Raw genomic sequence first — 23,558 nt, 5'->3', positions numbered from 1 at the left:
AATTTAAGTATACTCTGAAGTGCATACACGTCATTTTGCTCGTAGTAGCGGCGTTTTAACTTCCTCAGCTTTCTTTTAAAAGTATTCTGGCCTCTATTAGCATTATAAGCCACATGGCCAATAACTGGAGCAGTGCAGTCAAGGCAATATATCAGGTTGTGGTATAGATCGGAAAGCGCAATGTCAACATTATTTGTGGTAAAATAAGTTTCTCATGGTAAGCACCGAATAAGTTTTAGTCCGTCTACAGGTTTGCTGATCAAAATGTCTGCTCTGGTACATCACTGAAGCTTTAGAGTTCAATCGTATGGCGTTTAGAGGATGGATAATACTCAATACATCTCTATGATCACTCATAAAAAACTCATGAGTGGTATGCACTGAGATAGAGTTTATATTAATTGTAGACAATAAATCAAGTATATTATTCCCCCTATTCGGTTCTCGGACCTGTTGGACCCATCCACAAATTTCTAGTGTTTCAACTAGCTTGTTATTTCGACCTGGCACCGGAGTCGAACCCCATGTAATTTGTGGTAGAATAAAATCACCTCCGATGATTTCAAAAGTATGTGATTGGCGCGAAGCAATGGAGATGTTTGTTAGTAATCTGTCAAACTTAGTATCCGCATGAGGTGGTCTGTATATGCATCTCACCAGTAGATAATTTTGAGATTTACAGTTTACAGTAACCCAATTGGAGTCGTCTATAACATCAAGAGATTTATCCTCGAATTTGCACTCTTGAAGGTCTGAACGGACATAGATAATTGTACCGCCTCCTAATCCATAACATCTATCGGTTCTAAAGAAAACGTAGTTATCTACATTCAAGGAGTTATCGGATATAGATGAATTGCACCACGTTTCCGTAATAAGTACAATGGTTGGATTTACAAGGAATAAAAGTTTTAAGATGAAGAATTTTATTGGACAGAGAGCGGGCATTGAACGAAAGAATAAGATACTCAGAGGTATCATAGTGAAGCAGGTTAGAGTAAAAATCACAATTGGTAGTTCCATGAATACTCTTAGGATTGGCTAAGGTAAGAGTTGTGTTGCGAGGGGAAATAGATTCAACCATTTTGTCATCATGTGAAATAGTACTAACTGGGAATCCCATAAATAACTCAGTTGGATCCAGAAATACTATATAACCACAAACGAATGTACTGTATTTGGAATTCGAAATCAAGCATTCAAAATGTACAAAGGAATCGTTAGTTCGTAAAAACACCACAGTTTATTAATAATAAGGATGTCTACGGATAGAGCTACAAGACACTGGCATCTTCTGTTCCACACCTTTGTTACTGACCACACCACGGAGAACCAGATAGGTCATATTTGTGTCAATAAAAAAATCCGAAGGACTATGAAAGACGTGAGAACCAGGAGAGGAGCTGACATAGCTTCAGATCACCACTTGGTGGTTGTTAAGGTGAAACTGAGGCTAAAAAAAACACTAGACAACTGGGGAAACAGCATTACAAAGGTTCAATTAAGACTTCCTACGAGATACTGACAAATTCAACGAATTCAAGATAGCCCTCAACAACAGGTTCCAAGCCTTACAGGATCTACTGAAAGAAGAAGAAACTGCCATAGGGGACAATTGGAAAGGGATCGAAGAAGCACTAACTTCAACATATCAGTAGGTTCCAGGCCGCAAGAAGAATCACCATAATGAATGAATCTCCATCGAAACCCAAGGTAGGATTCAAGAAAAGAAGATCAAGAAGACAACAATTAACAACAGCCGAACAACAAAAGAGAAAGTCAAGGCACAAGCTGAATACGCTGAAGCAAACAAACGAGTGGAGAAAAGCATTAAAGCCGACAAGCAGAGATACATCGAATACCTACTAACGGGAGCGGAAAATGCTGCAAAAAAAGAAAATATCAGACAAATATATGACACTACGAAGAAACTGGCGAGCAAATTTAGTAAACCAGAGAGACCAGTCAATGACAAAGAAGGCAAGCCAAACAATGAGATCCAGGAACAAAGGAACAGGTGGGTGGAACACTTCGAGGAACTCTTGAATAGATCAGCTCCATTGAATCCACCAGACATCGAAGCAGCACACAGACCCTCCAACAGGTGTCACTCCACCAGCAGTCGGAGAAATCAGCATGGTCATCAGACAAATCAAGAGTGAGAAAGCAGCAAAACCTTTAAGAATACCAGCCAAAGCACTGAAGTCGGACATAAAAGCAACCACAAACATGCTCCATGTTCTATTCAGGAAGATTTGGTGGGGGATAACACGTGCTGACATTATAAAATGAAGGACACAGCTCCACAAGCTACTGAACTCACCAGTCACAAAGCCTATGCACACTAGTGGTATGGAATCAGTGTTTTCCAACTACATATCTTGGTTTACTGTATACAGAAACCCAGTACGAATGCTAGTCGTCCGTCTTTCATCACCTCATCGCCATAGCTGACACCGCCATAAGAACAGTTGGTAGAACTTCTCTTTAAACATGCGGTCATATGAAAGCACTCGGAGGAAGACCACAATTTTCTCACTCTCGGCTGTAACATGGCTCTTAGGGGTGACCTCACCTATATGTACTGAGCTTGTTTATTGTTAGGCTATTCAGCACTATACTGTATGCACAATACCTGATTCTTTATCCTATAAAGGCATTATTGATAACCAATACTAGGCTCCTGATAGTATAGTCCTTATCCTATTACTTTAAGGAGAATTGTCAACTACTTCACTGTATGTCATATTTAAAAATGGACATTAATACGACCTGGAAGAGCGCTTTATAACTGTCTAGTAACACAACCATTCTATACAGTTTACCTACTACCAGTTATGAAAACGATGAATCCTTTCCACAGATTATGTAAAGAACTTTAGGGAACAATTTCAATCTTCATCAGCTGTATTCGGATATATGTCATCAATGACCAAATTATCCTTGATATTTCCCGTTCTAAGAGAACATAAGAAACTGCATTGCATAAATTATAGTATATTTTGGTACAAAAAACAATTTAAACACAAACACATCAAACAAAAACGGTTGCTAGAAAAATAGAATCTAATTGTGAGAACTCAATCCAGTTTAATATTAGATTAAAATAACATCGCCACCTTCTACATACGGCCGAATGCAACTGTATGGTAGGAGATGTTGAGCGCCAGGTTCCAAGGTAAGTGATACCGCACTGTAAACAAGAGGAAAACACTAACTTAACAAACATTGTTTGAAATCGATGTCTTTAGTCGCCGATTTAGCACCATAAAAAACTAAGCTGATATCGGTCAAATTTTAACTCCTAAATATTTTTAAAAACTGGATAATTTGGAATACAACTTACGTTTGAGTTCCATCTGAACTATGATCGAATACTTCTATAAAATCAATTTTCTTCAGTGACTGACAAAATACATAACTGTTTGGGTTTGGATGAAAAGCTTAAAAAAAATAATAGAGTGAATGTATTTTAGTTGACAATTAAATTACAACAACAAACATATATTTCAAACAATGACACATTAAGGAATTTAAATAAAGCTAACCAGAAGAGTTATACAACTGCTGTACATTGACAAATAAACACATTTAAGTACCGTTGTTAAATATTACTAGTGATAAGCTTACTGTGAAATACTGGGGGCATTGATTTGCACAAGATATGAAGCGGTAAGTAGAACACTAAGCCACTCAGATATTAACCAGAAGATAAGTGAAAGATGCTGACATGTGTACACTTTTGTCCAAGATCTGGATTGACATTCTGACGAAAGAGCCATGGGGGATTGTTTGAAAATTCAGTTTAATTTTCTGAAGGAAATACATAATTTCGATTGAAGCTTTTGATTTGATTTTTTTTCATTTAGGTAACTGGTTGTGATTGTCATACAGAGTGTTTATACCAACCACGGAATATAATGGTTAGGAATACTATGCAGCTAACATAACTACGATAAAGGCTGGAGAACTTTAGTGCAAAAAGGCGATAGTTTCAAGTTCAAAGTTCCGGAACCAGTAAAATATAAGCTTTACTTATTAGAGCCGATATCTTGTCAATACATAAGCAACAATAAATATAGCGTATGAGGAAAAACCGATGCTACAAATATCGCCTGCAAAAATGCTCACTACTTAGCTTTGAAGTGAGATGAAGGTAAAGAGCCTACAGAATTAGTAAGCTCTCCCAGTAGGTGTGGTTAGGCCATATATATTTTTGAAATACTATCAGTATTTAAGACAATAACTCTGATTATTTATTTACAAAATTTTGCGGTATCAATTGTAAGATATAGTACCAAGTTACAACGGCATAGTGATTCGTAAAAAGTACTATAAACTTACTTAACTCTTCGTCTTTAATAGACTGCATATTAGCTGGTAAACGATTAATAATTGTAGTTTTCAAATATTCTCGAATACTATTTGAATATCTAAAATAATGATAATTAGTTAACTGATTCTTTCATTCTGATAATAATTAAAAAAAAACAACAGAAAACCACTGAAAATTTACGATTTTGCAAAAAGATATTCTTCCACTGTCAAATGTGGTAATTCATTTGAATTACGTGAACGTTCTTCAGCTAAAATATGTTCAGCAAATCGTTCAATCTATTAAATAGAAGTAATATAAGAATAAACAGAAATAAACACTGAATAACAAGTTCAAAAGCATGTTGAAAGGTTTTCTTGTTCAATGGTTGCATATAATATGATACGATTATAATATGATTATTGAAAATTCGCTTTGTTATAAGCTAATAACATATCATAAAGCAAATACTGTTCATACTTCAAAAAAAATCCCCTTTTGCGTCTTACTACTTTGTACATAATTTATGATAATCAAGATATAATTCATTGCATTGAGTGATTGACTTCCAGTCACTAGGTAGTGTGTACTAGTCTGAGATATGTCTTTTATTTTTAAAGATTCGATAAGTCATAAACTATCATTCACAATTGATTTCACAAATCTGTATATGATAAGTGAGTTTCTTCGCAGACATTTTATGCATCAACAAATGTCTACATACATATCAACTCTAAGGAAAATGGAGAATAAATCACAAAAACGTGTTTGGAAAGAATTTAAGATGGAAGTAATATGGTTTAACTGATATATAGAAGGCTAAATTGATTTCCATTTCAAAAAGATAATATTGTGTTGTGTCAATCGAATTTATAATTAGTAAGATTAAATAGATCTTTGAAGGAATGCACAGATATATCAAGTGTATGAAATGATTTAGATTGTGACCTACAAGACATTTCATATTTACTTGTTTTGTTGATAAAATCCATATAATTTACGTGGCATATTTGATTAATTACTGTATAGTACATGAAGAATTTAATGTTGAGGTTCATGCGATTATCGTAATCAATGTTTGGAGACGTTGGATAATATGGCTTAGAATCGGTCGCAATAGCCCAGACATATTCACTTTGTCTTCTCGCAGATTTTGAGCTTTAAAATTATCTTTTGCATTATATTCAGCGAATTAACTTTTACGTATAATATTACTTCTATTATAGTGTTTGTCTTGATAATCTTATCTTGATATGCTGACATAATCTGGCAACTTGACCTGATGAATACATACATGAGATTCTATGTTGCTTATGAATGACTGATTAAACCAATAAAGTGTAAAACTTAGGTTATAACACATTAGAATTCCAAGAATTGAACGTTACCATATAAATTATACGTGTCCAATATATGACATTGTTTCACTAGCAAGATAATTCAAACGCATTTATACCAACGAACACAATAATAAGAGAATATTGTTAGGAATACAGAATTTCCGTTCACGACAGACTACTAACATGAGAACATTAGAATTTGAACTATAAAATGGGGTGATAAAACTTTAGAATTTTTCTAGCTATACTGTATACACATGACCAGAGACAACCATGGAAACATGACAAACTTTATCAATATGACATCATTTTATAAAGACTAATCATTACAACAAATGACTTTTTAAAATAATCAAACACGGAATCACTTTCCATGTTACCTTTTTCATTCGAATACGCATGTAATCAACCATGATAAATCGGATTCTTTCAACCTGTTACCAAGAAAAAAAATGAGAAAGAGGGAGGGTAATACAAGATTGTCTACTAATACTGCTATCATATTCACTAATCAGTAGTGAAATACTGTACGAGAACAAAGGAATCGAATGAATAATGTTTAGGTTAAATAAAAAGTGAAATAGTCCATGATTTTGGTAATTTATAGCAACTGAATAGTATGCTACATCCCAGACCCCACTAACATCAATTTCATTGTCATGATGATCAAAGTAGAAATAATATGAGGACGTGCAAGAAGTCATATTATTATACTACAGATACCACTTAAGAAAATTCTAAGCGTTCTGGGTAGTGTTTTTCAGACAGCCAAAATCTGTGGTCCAATACTATGCAATGTGACTGAAAATCGATTGAAGTAATTCGATACGTCTATCTTATTATTTTAAACTTTACTCTGGTCAACAATCTTTATTTGTATTCACCACATTCTTTTTTTTTCCTATATACAAGAAAATAACTTATTCCCATGTACTGTTATTGTAACGTAATTTACTCTATGTGTTAGCCTAAATGACGTAACTTATCACTAATGACTTTACTCTTTCTTCATAAATTATCCATTCGCTGCTTACTTGAATTCGTTTAATTTGAGCTTTCAAATCACCAGCTGGTAAGGCTTTAGCTTCAGCTTCTAACTGATTCACTTCAGCTTGAATAAGACCTAACAGGTCAGAATGTGCAGTTAATAGTACAGGAGCAAGTTTTTCATTTTGCCATATCTGTTGTGATGCGTTAAATAAAATGCGAAAATTAAAACATAAAAAACTGGATGATTTCTAAGGAAAAAAACAAACTCCTTTTTTGAGATAATAAAGTGTGGCGAGTACGAATAGTTGCTTTTAGTGGTGTTGTGTTCCCTGAGCTGGATGATTTAGCTACACAGCTTTGGTTATTGTTCTGGACAACATTATTAGCGTCTAATTTATTTACCATGTACTTGGGTATGAATCACAATAGGTGTGAGGGCTAATGATACAGCTTGGTTACGTGAACCGAGGTAGGTAGAGCCGATTTCGAATCAGGAACTTAATGTCTGAAAATCGAGTGCCCTAAACAATAAGCCAACGCTTCACTTGTTAGTGTCTACTTTAAACAGACAATCAATAGTAAACAAAATTTTCAGGACAGAACTATCTGAGACTCTTTAGAAGTCAGCTTCTATTTGAGCAGAGACCGAATAATCTTAACGAAATTAATTGTAGCTTTGTAATTCAACCATCCAAATGACGGAAGACAAAAACGAAATATAAAGTCCTCGAGAGATATGCCAATAGCCTAAAGACAATAAAACACATCACATCCAGGACATCATGGTTTTTAAGTCAAATGGAGTTGAAGACTATCGGGAAGAAGTTTGCTGGGACATAGTAATCTAGTAGCATGCATATTTTTAGTGAGTCATATTCTTTTGAAAACTTGAATATTTACACCGAAGATGGATTATCATAAATATGCTTGAAACGTAATGAATCACTCTTAAAATTGGAGTCAAGTGAGAACGATGGTATGATGCTACAAGTACGTCACAGATGTCTGGAGCACTTTCTACGACATTGTCTGCTAATATAATGCGTAAAGTGGCACTACTTCTTTACTGCTTAATAGGTTACTAAATTAGATCATGTAAAATAAAACTATGCAAAATCAAAAAGTATGTCAACTCTTACTTAGGCAGAACACCAAGTTAAAACGCATAAAACGGACCTTATAAAAACGTTTCAGTAATTCAGCAGATGTAAGCAACTCTTCATCAGAGTGATTTTCCTCATCTGAATCGCCAATAATTTCATCGAGATCCGGTGCTAGAGGACCAGTGGCACCTATATTATTATTATTACTATAGAGAGCCTGAAATTATGTGAAATTAATGGGTAAAAATGATTTTTAAAGCAATCGAAGGATTAGAATATCTATAATAATAGATCAGTAACATTCAAAGAACCAAGTAGATAGTGTTACACATATGTACAGATATATGCAGGAATCAAACTGCTGATGATCATAACCAACCGATATTACGTTTTTATCAAGAAAGATATTCTTTGAATGGAATTCACCTCTTATTTATTCGAATGATTTGTTTGTGATAATGTTTATTGTTTTGAACGATATATTTATAACTTACTCACGCCTGTTACCCCTCGTGAAGGAGCATAGGCCGTCCACCAGCATTTTCCACCGAGCTCTGTCCCGGGTAACCCTTTCCAGTTGCTATTTATCCTTTTCATGTCTAATTTCAGTTGCCGGCACAGGTAATTATAACTAGTCAGACTTTGTTATAAACACACACTTTCTTTAGTTCGTCCTTATGTTTACCGAATGAATAGTGATATCTAGATTATTTTCACCACGCTATGTTTCTTTAAAGTCAAGATCATTAAACACCTCATTCGTGATACTTGAAACCCTTAAACGCCTTATGTCGTAAACTCTTTTTATCATACTATAAACTAATTTAATTCCGCCTGTAGCTCTTCCAGAGTTACTGCCGGTCCCAACCCGGATTAAAAGAGGGTTGGGCATGGGGTTAGCGACCCCATTCCGTAGAAAACTAACTCGCTAAAAAACGCTTACCAGAAAAAATAATTCAAACCATTTAAACTCTGCCCTGAGAGTTAGAAGGTCTTCATTTAAAAGAATTATGACGCTTCATGGTGAAAGCCGAGTTCCTTCGGAAGCTACGAGACCGATGCCCCTTCTAACAACCAGAGCAACAATTTTTATAGGTACATGGAACGTCCGAACAATTTGGGAGACCGGGAAGACTAGTCAAATAGCAAAGGAAGTGAGGAGATACAACTTGGCAGTACTTGGAATCAGCGAAACCCATTGGACCCAAGCTGGACAGCGAAGGCTTAATACGGGAGAGATGCTACTATACTCCGGTCATGAAGAGGGAAATGCTCCACAGACTCAGGGAGTTGCTCTAATGCTGTCCAAAGTAGCACGAAATGCACTAGTAGGATGGGAATCTCACGGATCCAGAATCATCAAAGCATCATTCAAAACAAAGAAGGAGGGGATCTTAATGAATATTATCCAATGTTATGCATCCACCAATCATAGCAACGACGACATTAAAGATCAATTCTACGAGCGGCTGCTGTCAATCATAGAGAAGTGCCCAAGAAACGACCTCACCATTCTGATGGGAGATCTAAATGCCGAAGTTGGAATAGACAACACCGGATATGAAGATATCATGGGACGACATGGATTGACTGGGTGAGAAAAATGAAAATGGAGAAAGATTTGCAAATCTATGTGCATTCAACAAATTGGTCATAGGAGGCACAATATTTCCACACAAGCGTATACACAAAGCTACATGGATCTCACCGGACCACACTAAAGAGAACCAGATAGATCATATTTGCATCAATAAAAAGTTCCGAAGAACAATGGAAGATGTAAGAACCAGGAGAGGAGCTGACATAGCTTCAGATCACCACTTGGTGGTTGTTAAGGTGAAACTGAGGCTAAAAAAACACTAGACAACTGGGGAAACAGCATTACAAAGGTTCAATTAAGACTTCCTACGAGATACTGACAAATTCAACGAATTCAAGATAGCTCTCAACAACAGGTTCCAAGCCTTACAGGATCTACTGAAAGAAGAAGAAACTGCCATAGGGGACAATTGGAAAGGGATCGAAGAAGCACTAACTTCAACATATCAGTAGGTTCCAGGCCGCAAGAAGAATCACCATAATGAATGAATCTCCATCGAAACCCAAGGTAGGATTCAAGAAAAGAAGATCAAGAAGACAACAATTAACAACAGCCGAACAACAAAAGAGAAAGTCAAGGCACAAGCTGAATACGCTGAAGCAAACAAGCAAGTGAAAAAGAGTATTAGAGCCGATAAGCAGAAATACGTGGAAGAACTAGCAACGACGGTGGAAAAAGCTGCAAGAGAAGGAAACATGAAACAGCTTTACGATACAACGAAGAAATTAATAGGGAAATATAGTAAACCAGAGAGACCGGTCAAAGACAAAGAAGGCAGGCCAATCACTGAAATTCAACAACAGCGGAACAGATGGGTAGAGTACTTCGAGGAACTCCCAAATAGGCCGGCCGGCTTCAATGAATCCACCGGACATCGAAGCAGCACACACAGATATTCCTATAGATGTCAATCCACCAACGACGGAAGAAACCGGAATGGCCATCAAACAAATCAAGAGCGGGAAAGCAGCAGGACCCAACAACATACCAGCTGAAACACTGAAGTCAGACATCGAAGCAACCACAAGCATGCTTTATCTTCTATTCAAAAAGATTTGGGAGGAGGAACAAGTGCCGATGGACTGGAAAGAAGGACACCTCGTCAAGATTCCAAAGAAAGGAGATCTGAGCAAATGTGAAAACTACAGAGGCACTACACTACTGTCAGTACCAGGGAAAGTCTTTAACAGAGTGTTGCTAAACCGGATGAAAGACGCAGTAGACGCTGCACTTCGAGGTCAACCAGCTGGATTCCGTAAAGATTGGTCGTGTACAGACCGAATTGCGACACTACGGATCATCGTTGAACAATCAATTGAGTGGAACTCGTCACTGTACATCAACTTCACTGATTATGAAAAGGCATTCGACAGTGTAGATAGGAGAACGTTATGGAAACTTCTTCGACACTACGGAGTTCCTGAGAAGATTGTCAATATTATCCAGAACTCATACGACGGAATACAGTGCAAGGTCGTGCATGGAGGACAGCTGACAGATGCATTCCAAGTAAGAACCGGAGTCAGAAAAGGCTGTCTACTCTCTCCCGTCCTCTTTCTTCTGGTGGTCGACTGGATTATGAAGACCTCGACATCTGAGGGAAAACACGGAATACAATGGACAGCTCAGAATCAACTGGACGATTTGGACTTTGCAGATGACCTAGCCCTCGTATCCAATACACACGAAAAAATGCAGATAAAGACAGCCAGTGTAGCAGCAGTCTCTGCATCAGTAGGCCTCAACATACACAACAGAAAAGCAAGATCCTCAAATACAACACAGAGAACAGCAATCCAATCACTCTTGATCGAGAAACTCTGGAAGATGTAGAATCTTTCACATACCTGGGAAGCATCAGCGATGAACAAGGAGGTTCAGATGCAGACGTAAAGGTGAGGATTGGTAAAGCAAGGGCCGCATTCCTACAATTGAAGAACATATGGAACTCAAAACGACTTTCAAGCAATATCCAAGTCAGAATCTTCAATACGAACGTCAAGGCAGTTCTACTGTATGGAGCCGAAACCTGGGGAACTACTACAACCATAATCAAGAAGGTACAAGTATTTATAAATATTTTTCTACGCAAGATACTCAGCATCCATTGGCCGGATACCATCAGCAACAGCCTTCTGTGGAAGAGAACAGACCAGCTTCCAGCTGAAGAGGAAATTAGGAAAAGACGATGGAAATGGATGACATACATTACGCAAATCATCAACCTGCATCACGAGGCAAGCCCTAACTTGGAATCCTGAAGGAAGGAGGAAAAGAGGAAGGCCAAAGAACACATTACGTCGGTAACTAGAAGCAGATATGAAAAGGATAAACAACAACTGGAAAGAGCTGGAAAGGATTGCCCAGGACAGGGTTGGATGGAGAATGCTGGTGAGCGGCCTATGCTCCTTCACGAGGAGCAACAGACGTAAGTAAAAGCAATAAACTGATTTATTTGTTAAACGATTATAAATGTATTTTTACAGCCACAATAAAGGATGTCATCGAAAAGAGAATTTTCTCCAATGAATTATCTTTACTTTCTCTTCAGTAACCAAATAGGTTTTTATTTTGTATTCATCAGACAGACAGAGATGGATATGCATATCTGTACCAGTGTTAGTTAGTCCCTTTAATGGTAATCATACTATGTACTAGCATAACAACTATCAAAGAAACAGAAAGATGAAACCTATTGACGTACCGACAATGCTTATCAGTAAATAGACAATTAAAAAAAAGAATATTCAAGTCATAGATTGCTCTCAGTTGAACAGCTAATGAAAACCAGTAAGCACTGAATAGCTGCTTTTATCTAGTATGGAAATTTTTATTAATTGAAGTTAGACATAGACATCATTGATTCTTGGCCCAGTGGTTTGAAGATTAAGTACTAGTCATGATACCTGAAGGTCCTGGGTTTGACCCCCTATGGGACCATGAGAACGCACGATTGGACGAAATAGCTATCCGGTGCTTCATGGTTTTCAACGGTTGTCTAAGATCAGTTTATGATACACTTTGAAATTCAACAATTGCCACAAACCTCCTATGATGAAAAAATTAGTTGTACTGACAAAGTATCATGTTTTATTTAATTATCATTTTGTACAAAATAGAAGTAAAAAAAGATAATCATACTAGTAAAGTTAATTGTTTTAGATTGTTGTCTCTTTCTTACTATTTCACAACAATTTTCGGTGCCAATTTTCGTATTACTTGAACAGTACATGGAGCTGGTGGTTTTCCAGCTAACTGATAAGTTTGACTACACTCATCAAAAGAATATGTGAAACGTGAACGTCCATCAGGCGGTTTCAATGAATGCACAGATTTTAAATGATGTGTAATTGTAAATGGTTTACGCGCTTGATAAGATGAACAAAGATGACAAGAATACCATAAACCATCAGGGTTACTACTTAGATGATAACGTCTATAATGAGCACGATAAGCGGATAATTTTGTAGATTTATAAGAACAACCTTGAACTTGACAATAAAATTCATAGTTTTCTTCTGATAATTTATTAATCGAAGCTATTTTAAAATATGGTTTAGAAACATGTTTACGGGAAAGTGAAATACAATCCAATTTCTTAGTGTTAACAGCAGTCTCTTTGTTCAATGAATTTGAGCATTCACGTATATGAGAAGTCCAACCTTCCTTAGTAATAAAGACTTTTATACACGTTGGGCATTGAAATATAGTTGTACCTTCAAGATGTTTTGGAAAAGGCGAAGATTCATCCATTAACTTCAATAATATTGGGCAATTGGTACTATTTTCATCTGAAACAGGAAATATATATATATGCTATTGATTTGCTTCCCATGAATAAATCATTACTAGGTCTTTGAGTTTCTGTTATGAAGTCAAATTATTTGCGTTATTCATTTCAGTCGGTATACTAGAGAACAGCGGTTCGATGAAATCTTATGGATTGCTTTAAAAGCTGAATTTACATTGATATGGTATAAACTAGATGTGTTGAAACAGAGTTTCTTAATGTTATTCTCTTGTAGCTTGGCAAACCGACTATGCTTTTAGAATCCGGATCGTAATACGCGGCAAAAGCCATAAGAGTAAATATCAATAAATCTAATCTCTGTATACAGAGAAAGTTTGTACAGTCTCTTAATTTACTCTGGATTTCTTCTACTTAGTTACTATTGCCTTTCATAAAATTACTTAAAATTTTTGGGACATTTTGATGTAATCTTACGCAATGTGTTTATGAATCATAATTTCCTAATTTTCAGTGCATTTTCTTTTATTAATTAAGCTCTTTATTAATCTGACAGATAACATAAAACATTTCTATTTACATCAAAGTTCAACTACTTATATAACTAGTTGTGATAATTAAGTGATTATGAAATTTCACCTTAGTTTTAATTGAAATTTTGCAATCATTTTATTTCTAACCGATTACCATGTTGTTTAATAAACTTATCACTATTTATTTGATAATGACTCTATATGTAATTGTAAAACCTAGATATTGGAGTAGAGCCTTGATGAGAGACTGATTGAAAACGAATATTTCGTTCAACTAGTATTCTGATCGACAATTATCTAAGACTTATGTATATATTTAATCAAATTTCGTTCTCACAAATATCCAAATACATTGGCTGGTTTGATGAAAGATAATATTGTGGAGACAAAACATTAATTAATACTTAAACATTAAAGTTTAACATAATAAAAGAAATGTTTAGTGGTAAAAAGAAAATACCTGTTCCATTAAATTTGACCACATTCTGACAATCTTTAACTAAACTCCATGTAAAATGCTCCTTAAAATTGATAAATTCTGCAAAACACACATAACATTTAGAACAGATGTAACGTGGTAATCCAGTATGACGACGTACATGACGATGAAAATGTGAACGACATCCGCTTATAGAACCACATATTGACTGATCTGAGATGGTCAATGAATCCACACTCAATGATTGCCATAAACAAGTTAGTTTAGTATTACTATTATCATCTTCATCGTCACAATCATCATTATTGTTATCATTACCATACGGAAAATCATGCTCCTTAACATGCTCGATGAATAGATATGCTGAATTCGTACTAAATAATAAACAACAACCAACAGGGGAATGAAGGTAGATAATAATGTCCTGCTAATTAACTGAAATTAATCATCCAAAGAGTCGAGGTTACAGTTTTATACTTTCAAGTAATCACTAACAGGAAACTTTATGCTTTCTCATGTATTTGTAAATATATTAGTTTGTGCCGCAGAGACGACGTTACGATAAGTGATCCATCCTCTGACTGACTAACTGCAGTATTCAATCACCTGCAGACAAACATTGAAACCTAAAATCCAAATTTTAATGTTGATTGTTTTTAATCACATAACATGAGATAAAGTCTAATGATTTCACTGAAAAATCTATCGGTAGGACCTAGGTGCCCTAGGTCAAAGTCTGTTGGTCACCATTAAATTGGCAAGTCAATGAACATTAGGATCATATGCACATAGAAATACCGAGCTGAAAGAAATCGAATAAATCAGTTAACATGGGGTCTCAATACGATTAATTTTGTTCCATAAGACGTTAAATAATCGTAGTAATAAAATATAGTGGACTAATAATAACATTACAGTGATACATTTGTGTAATAAGCTACAAACTTGCAACTACGACTTTCAGTCAGTCAGTCAGTAACAACGTAGAACTTCGTACGTACGTACATCAGTTCGAGTTGCCATACCACATTAGCACAGAGATGCAGTTGTCGATTCAAATCCCATCGTGATAGAGGTAGTAAAAGTATAAGCAGTAATCGGAAAAATTAGGGTTTGAAGATGTTAGTCAAGGAGTATAATTACAATGAACGAGACGAATTTCTGAGCTCCTACTTCCCTGCCTACTAGTTAGAAATAGAAGTCAAACTTTTTTCAGATTTACTCCACTAACGAGAAAGATAATCCAGAGTATAACTGTCAAGTATAAATATATTTATAATGTTGGTGGGACTATAATTTATGGATGACCTTTGAGCGACGCTAAAGTGACCTTGGGATGACTCGCCTACTTACTAGGGTCAAAAGAGGGCCATAAATTAGGATTAAGATTTAAAGTTAGAATTTAAGGTTAACGATTAAAGTGGGGGTTCTCATCACGAGCTGACATCAGCTATAATCCTACAATGCTACTTAACTACGTGAACGAATGAATTTCGCGTCCAAGTCCAAGACTTGGTATCTTTCATTTCATTGTTTGGTCCATGAATTATAGTCTCGCCACAATGCCTTTCGTGATACAGTGATGAAACAACGTACTAAAACGTAAGCAAATCAATAGGGTAAAAAAGCACTTTTAAACAGAGAAAAGGAAAAACTAATAATACGGGAAATTTAGGCGAGAAAAACGCAAAATCCAAATCATGTAAAATAAGTTAATATAAAAATCAGTTGTACAGATTATTTCCGATATTTACAATCCCCAATACAGTGAAACCCTGGAAACTTTAGAAGTATTATTTCATAAGCAGAGTACCGAATTCAAGTGTTCACCATCTCTTCTAGCAACTAAATACACTTTAGATAAATGAGGAGAGGATAATTACAAGCTAGATTCCAGAAAGTCGCCCCATAAAATGCTGAGCAGATAAGCGAAATCTACACTTTTAAAGTACCAGATGGTTTGTTAGAAGTTATTCATATACTTGAGTTGCAACACTTCAAGTGTAGATAAGACAAACGTTGAGTAATTATCCGAACTGTTAACTAACATTTAGTAAGGTGAATTGGATGCTAATAATAACATCACCAGCAAATGGTGTATAACAAATGAAGTGTAATTATGAGTAAATATTTCCTTTATATATGTATCACTTCATGAAATTATCAACTGTTGAATCGAACCGTATAGGTAAAAGCAAACTACCTAGTTGGGATTCACGCAATTATTGTAACCGATGCTTGGGGATGTTGAATGACAATGCTTTGGATCGATTCCGATGAAGCAGATATTTTCACTTTTCGTCTTAAAATACATTTTATTTGGCGAATCCATTCATTTTTCTCGAATTATATTTTCTATACGCAACCTGTTCTACTACCAATGATGTGGTTACCAGTTCTATTATGGGATTTCAATAAGTTCATCTCTCTGTATTTACGTACTATGGCAACTTGAACCGACACACATATATCCCAAGTTCTACGTTGGTGAGATTGCAGTTAACACATAAAATTGACTAGAGTACTAAAATAAGACAAAGGGATACCGAAAAAAACGACTGGAACTAAATTTTCACTCAGAAGAATGTCTATTCTTTATTGTTTTGCCCTTAAAATACAATTTTTTCTCCATACTCGACGATAAAGTTCGAAAGTGTGAAATAATAGCTAGTTAATGAGACAAAAATTTCGAACTTCATAAAGTGCCCTTTCTTTCTATTGATATCAAGTACAGTACATTGAAACAGATATATTACATTATTATCATTTGATCATCTCTGAGTGTTGTATGTATTATCAAGTTGATGAGTTAATTCAATTAATCAACAAAAATAATTGAAATACGAAGGAAAAAATTGAAAAAATTACGTGTAATCACAGTCTTTCCATTGACATTCGAAACCTCTATTCAAAATTATGGTATTCCATAAGAATGTTTCTGTTGATCGTTGAAGATACGCAGGTTTTTGACAACTTATTCCACAACATACAAAATTCCAAGCCTTATGATGGGCTTTAAGAAGCTTATTAGTATTTACTATGCAATCTTCAAAAAATATATGTAGAAGTGTATGACGCAATAACTGATTTTGTTCCTGGAATATATCCTTTTTCTGGCAAGAATCCCATAGACAGACAATCTCAGGTAATTTATTCAAGTGGCATTCAAGTAAATGTACATGTAATCGAATATAGTTGGGGAAAGATTGACAACAATTATGCCATCTACATTGAAGTAGTAATTCTTCATCTGTAAGAAAATTATTAAAAGGGTAATGCAAGTAAAAGGACGAATATATACACAAAATTAATTTTAACATAAAATGTAGATAAACTACTATAAAATGACCAGTTATATTGAATGATCTCACCATCCCGAAATGTAATAATCTTATAATAGCTGAAACAACATATATTAGCTTATGAATATATTTCAATAATGAAATGAGAAGACGAAATTTATCAAAAGGACTAATCGTTTTAAATTTATGCATATATTGAATAACTTTACGTCAAAAAATACTATTTACAGTAGATGGTAAATCAGTCATTTGGTCATCATCAACGTAGAGCCTGGCAAAGATCTGAGTTGGCCCAAGTTTTCATACCACATTAACATGACGAGATGAAAATAACAAGAATTGTAATGTAGTGGAAATAATGATGAAGATTAAACATTGAGAACATAATAAATATATTTTTGTTATATCCAAGTGAGTAGAAAAATTGTATTTCTGACGTTTCGTGACTTAATCTATGCCACTTCTTCAGTAGATGTATATAACAAAAATATACTTATTATTAACTTTATACCCAATGCTCAATTTATCTGAAACTATAAAGTTCAACCTTGGTACTGATACCTATAAACTCATTGAGAATATGGTTTAAAAGGGTATATATGAAGGAACACTAAAACTCAAGACCTAGAGGAAGATAAACAGAGAATTGATATCCACTATTATGGATGATTTTAAGCTATATCACTCAAGGTCTCCAACCACTGAATGTGGTTATTACGTAGACACTAATCACATAATCTGAAATTACCAAAAAGGCTCAGACCAATAGTGAATGGCTTTATGGACTGATTTAATGTCGTGCCCATCTCTAGCTTTCTCTAACCCACTTCAACATCAGTAAACATATAATGCTAAGATAGGACATGGTTAGGGATAAGTATTACATGCTCTATCTACCTCAATCGATGAAGATTTAAAATTTTGCCGACCGATATTCCATCATTACCTAATACCCTTGAGTTTAATCCCAACAATGACCACTCGGTTTTTTCACAAAACGCGAGCAATGCATCGAAAACGCTTATAAAAAACGTGCAACCAATACATGTATTCTGCTCTCAAAGTCTGTTTCGCAGCCGTAAATTAGAACAGAATGGACAGCTGTGTAGTATACATGTCCCTTGGTTGGTAAACGATGGGATCCGTTCAGTAATGTAAAAAATTCCAGATCATGAACACATTCGCCGTTCGTTGCCATGTCGACTCAAAGTCTAATAAAACGTTGTTATCTCATGGATGTTTTTTAATGGAGAGTAATCGTTGTAACAGTCATTAACATGATCACTAAGAGAGTAGTCCCAAGTCACTACAAAAGCATGGTGAGAAAAAAAAACTATAAAAGGTAGGGAAGACAATCAATACCAAGATTTTAGTGATACTTAAAAAAGCGACTCACCATCTTCTGCTTTCATCTGTGACTATAATATTTATTACTGGTACAAATGCAGAAATCTAAAAAGAAAAATCATAAATCTCAACCAACTACGAGAAAACGTATAAAATGAAATATGTGAGAAGCATTTGTTGAGACCCTTTAAGAGTTGGAAGTGATACGATAAATATCAATAGGCTGGTTAGAGATTAAACTTATGCGCTCATCCCTAGTAAATGTAAGTTATGAAAAAGCATCAGTTGAGTAAAACGGAGTCTTGTCGATCATATCTAGTTGCTAGATACAAACACTGATTCTAAAATTTGGTTTTACCATTTCAAATTACAGTGGTAATATTCTCAACAATCCCAACCAAAAGCTAATTTTCATAACCAACACTGTCCTTGATATTTTGAGGCGATCGAAAAACCCAATCAGTAATGTTGGGAAAAAATTACAGACCGTAGTAGGCCAGTATGGTACACAATGATCATTGTTATTTTTAGTTGAGTACTAACAACTAAGAAGCAAACTTCAAAACTGAGTTTATGGCTGATTGATAAGGATTTAAATGTTAAGATATACAAATGCTCTATTCTAGAGCAATAACAGGGATGAACCCTATGCAACTTCGGGCACCTGATATTAAGTACTGTCTATTTTCTTCATTATCTGAAATAATTAACAAAATCTTACCCAGGCTTAGATGATACAGATCTGATTATGTTAGTACTACGGAATATTACCGTGGTCAGTAGATAAAATGTTAATTTTCCTTGAAAATGACGAAACAAAAACAGCATCCACCTGTAGAGATAACAGTGACTTAATGGCTAAAACACCTGATTTTCCGTGATAAATACAACTAGAAATACATATCAGTAAATAATACTATAGAACATATGTTACCATAACGTATCTGGCCTAAGTATTTGCTTTCATACGAATCCAACAATATTATCAAACTCTTGAGTCTATTTTACGCTTGTAGCTAATTATCTCAAAGACACTTCTATATCTACCATGAGACATGGAACAGCTTCGCCTTACTTAATAGCTACTTCGCGAACTCTAAACATTTATCATCTTCAAGCCTACAGTTCAAAGTTCATACCTGCAAACTAATTGCAAAACACCTAAATATTCTATCAGTAGCAGAAACGCTATAACTATTTTTGATTTAACTGGAAATAAACATCCACACCAACAGCCGATTAATTCGTTTCCACATAGTTTTCAGTTTTGTGAACATAAATGTCAATTATTCACTGTGATCAACCCCCTAATTCACCTCCTATATCTGTTCTCCGACATCTCAATAGAAATATCTTTTTGGATTATGACTAGCATTGAGATTCGCAATGCACGTTTCGCTTTATCTAGGACTTGTCAAGTTTATGTACTTGCATCCTAGTATAAATGTTCATACTGAAACTGAACCAGCACCTATGGCCTCAAATACTAAAACATTACATTGAGACCAGATAGGTACTAACTTGTTCAACAGGTATGATGTGCATCATTCGTCAGTCATCATGAACATACAGCCCGGTACAGATATGTGTTAGCCCAAGTTTCCATACCACATTTGCGCAACGAGATGATATTATATCATCTATAATAGTCTACTTTTCCTCATTATTGATATTCAGGGGCAAACTATGATTAACCTCTGCTGGTATTTGTGTTCCCTGAAGGTAAACCTCGAGAATGCGTATAATGACAAGTTTTGTCACCTTAACAAATAAATAAAAACATTTTTGTTAACCTCTTTTGAAGTCCATTTTAAAGAGGACAAATATTATACTTGAATAGTTCCGTGATTAGAAGACATAAATCGTCATAAATGTTGCGATAGTGCAGAAGTGTTCATATTAGAACAGGCAAGAATTGAGGGGCACAACATCATAGCCTTTTTGTTGAGATTATAATTTATAAGGAAGCTATTATATACGAGACATGTCCAAGCAATTATGATTGGGACTCTATTGGTAGTCAAACAAGCACGTGTAAGAGGTAGAGAGGATTTTGTATACTCATTATTACTAAAGAATTTTATTTCTAAAGGATTAAAAAACGAAATTTATTTTTTTGCTTAGTGGGAAATACAAATTTCTAGTAATGGTGAATACCATTTACCCAATGCCCAAGTTTTTTAAAACCATCAAATCTGAACTCTCTTTGGACATTTTTACCATTAAAGATACCAAAACTTTTATAACCCCATTAATGGACTGCACTAGACTTTCTGCATCCCAATTATGATGCATCTATATGAATCAGATATTAGGATTATAACTATAATTACATACATAAAAATCTGATCCATAAGTGAACATCAGTAAGGGTACCAAGATATAGCTCTGTTGAAATGTGTTGTAGGCGTTGAACAATACACATTTGTTCATAACTAGATCCAGGAACAGTAAAGTGGGAAATGAATTACTAATCTAAAATAAGTCAGATTCAAAAGTGTAAGATTAAATCTTGATATATGACACAAATCATCTAAGATAAGTCTCATGATAAATTACTAAAAAGTTGAGTAGCAAAAAAATTGGCCGCCAGTAATAGAACTAAATGATTTAATTCTATGATCGGGTCACCCTGCCTAGGGATACTAATAAAAATGTGTAGATTCAACTGAATGATCACTCTTGTTTTACAAAAAGCGATGCGTAAGCAACAGCAAAAAGTTCATTCCAAGCTTTCGCCTCGGGTTGAACATATTTTCAACTCAGTGAGACGGTGAACTACTGAAAACAAAGCATACATTTGACGGCAGTTTAGTCATCATTCGATCAATGCTCTAAATATCTAAAATAAGGCCAATCAGTTTCCTATAAATGCTCCTCACAAGAATGTTACTTACTTTCATCACAGTCCAACTACTGATAAAACCACAGTAACTGTCTTTAATCTTGCCACCCCACTAGTCATTTCACTGACTTCATCTCGCTGTGGTGACAATGCATAGAAACTTGGACCGACATATATTTGGACTAGGCTTTATTTTCATTATGACTGACTGAATGACCCAAGCTGACCCATTTAACATCCCAAGACCTCGAGATACGGTGTGGCTCAGTTGGATTATTACGAAAAGCAAGCACACCCAACATATCAAGACGACTCTCGTGTTCAAAAAACCACAATTTCGCAAAATACAAATAAGCATACCAAGATTGTGAAATATTAGATTTTTACTTAATACAGGATTAAGAAAAACAGGCTATAATGTTACTGAAAAGACGTTTAAACTGGAAAACTTTTATTTTTAATTTAGAATTTAATCTACGTCTTTAGTAATACAAACTATGTACAATACTGTCTTGTGAAACACAGTCCACAGAGTATAAGGCTAATACATAAACATATAGATGTCTTGTCTACAAAAACTTTCAGTAAGTGCCCGACGGTAACTTCTCGTGGAAGTCAAAATTTAGAGATTCTTCAGCTGCACTGGCCACTGTAAAGGCATTTAGTATGCTACATCTCAACTTACAGCTTTTATCCACAGCTTCTATGTATGTAGTTAATTTCCGTTTAAACGACTCAAGTGCCTCTATAGTATAATCAGACAATTCTGCCATTTCACCTGAGATTGAGTTAGGATCTATTTTCTGCATTTAACGAAAAGAAAACGTATTAATAAGTCCTACAAAACACAAATGCCATAAAAACGTTAACTGTTACGTAATCTTTTTGTCCTATTTGTTTAAATGCATAAATATTGCATAACTATTGGTACAAGGAGACATCAAACATACACGCACCACACAAAACATCCGGTTTGTGTGAGGGCTGGGATACTACCCGAGCGCCCAAGCCGGAGGTGGTTTACTTAGGGGCCACACCCTACAAGTAGGTTGCGAATGTGGTCCACACTTCAGGACATTTTGCCGAACCCGACGTGTAAGATATTGTTACTAACTGACGACTAAATATAAACGAACCAACATCACAACTGCAACGTAAGTGGGAGCAGAACGTGAATTGATACAAACAGCTCATGCCGAGAGAGCTCCATTTTGGAGCTATTTCGGCGCCACTTCAATTTTTTGAGACGCTGCAGTCTTAAAAAAAGGTAACACCAGGTAAAATCTTGAATAGGTACGATTAACATGCTGATAGTCATCATTTAAAGGACTTATGTTCAATGAGTATATTTACCATGAAAATATGGTTTCACACGTTGAATTTAACAAAAGACTCCATACACTGAGATATGAAGACTTTTGCAAAACTTTATATACTTGGATTCTAACTTCAGGAAAACATAAGCACGAAATCCAAGTCTATGCAGGAAAGTTTAGGCACCCATTCTCCTTACTTCGGGGAGACTTTTATCCGTTTCAGGGAAACCGCTACAGAAAACTTTAAGAAAAAGGAAGAAAAACCCCAAATTTTCACCAGATTTGGGGAAATTCCCTAAAACTTTGGGGAAGACTAATGTAAGTTTGGGGAAACCCCAAGATTTCAAATTTTGAGTTTGCAGAAATTCATGACCTAAATGTCCAGTCTCCTTATTTCGAAGACGTTTTGGAGGTTTTACTACCATTTCCCCAAAATTATTTATAGCAACATCCCCAAAACAAGTAAAATTTTCCCAGAAATCGGTAAAGGGCTTAGTGAGAATATAGAATCAAAGCAATTTCGCACGTACCTCTTTTTTATGGTTATTAGTTTCTCCCTGGAAACTATGTACTCGACATAAGTAATTCATGTAGTCAGGACATCTGACTGAAGAGACTCAACGAATACAGCAAAACTTACGATCAACCATCCCGCGGTAGCTCAAGACTTGATGTACAGC

The 23,558-nt window shown here is 35.3% G+C and overlaps 2 protein-coding genes across 3 annotated transcripts; both read right to left on the bottom strand.

Annotated features, from left to right (window-relative positions):
- Positions 1–2,983: 2,983 nt before the first annotated feature.
- GINS4_1 (DNA replication complex GINS protein SLD5) lies at positions 2,984–18,782 on the bottom strand (the record flags this gene model as incomplete). 2 transcript variants are annotated; one of them, XM_051219314.1, is made up of 11 exons in its annotated part: positions 2,984–3,193; positions 3,347–3,443; positions 4,345–4,433; positions 4,517–4,614; positions 6,036–6,089; positions 6,690–6,836; positions 7,822–7,965; positions 12,568–13,139; positions 14,090–14,442; positions 16,937–17,318; positions 18,767–18,782. In XM_051219314.1, 11 exons carry the CDS (start codon positions 18,780–18,782, stop codon positions 3,097–3,099), a joined length of 2,049 nt encoding a protein of 682 aa, XP_051066223.1. In that variant the 3' UTR covers positions 2,984–3,096. The 2 variants fall into 2 exon arrangements, with proteins under 2 accessions (XP_051066223.1, XP_051066224.1); XM_051219315.1 differs by lacking the exon at positions 6,690–6,836.
- A 1,625-nt stretch (positions 18,783–20,407) lies between these two features.
- On the bottom strand, positions 20,408–23,468 carry MS3_00010902 (uncharacterized protein; the record flags this gene model as incomplete). The annotated part of the gene is made up of 3 exons (XM_051219316.1): positions 20,408–20,478; positions 22,248–22,365; positions 23,409–23,468. 3 exons carry the CDS (start codon positions 23,466–23,468, stop codon positions 20,408–20,410), a joined length of 249 nt encoding a protein of 82 aa, XP_051066222.1.
- Positions 23,469–23,558: the final 90 nt, after the last annotated feature.

Source organism: Schistosoma haematobium, chromosome 4 (assembly GCF_000699445.3).
Source record: "Schistosoma haematobium chromosome 4, whole genome shotgun sequence".
Lineage (NCBI taxonomy): Eukaryota > Metazoa > Platyhelminthes > Trematoda > Strigeidida > Schistosomatidae > Schistosoma > Schistosoma haematobium.
Note: the sequence above shows the minus strand (reverse complement) of the source record. Positions and strands in the feature narration are given on the sequence as shown.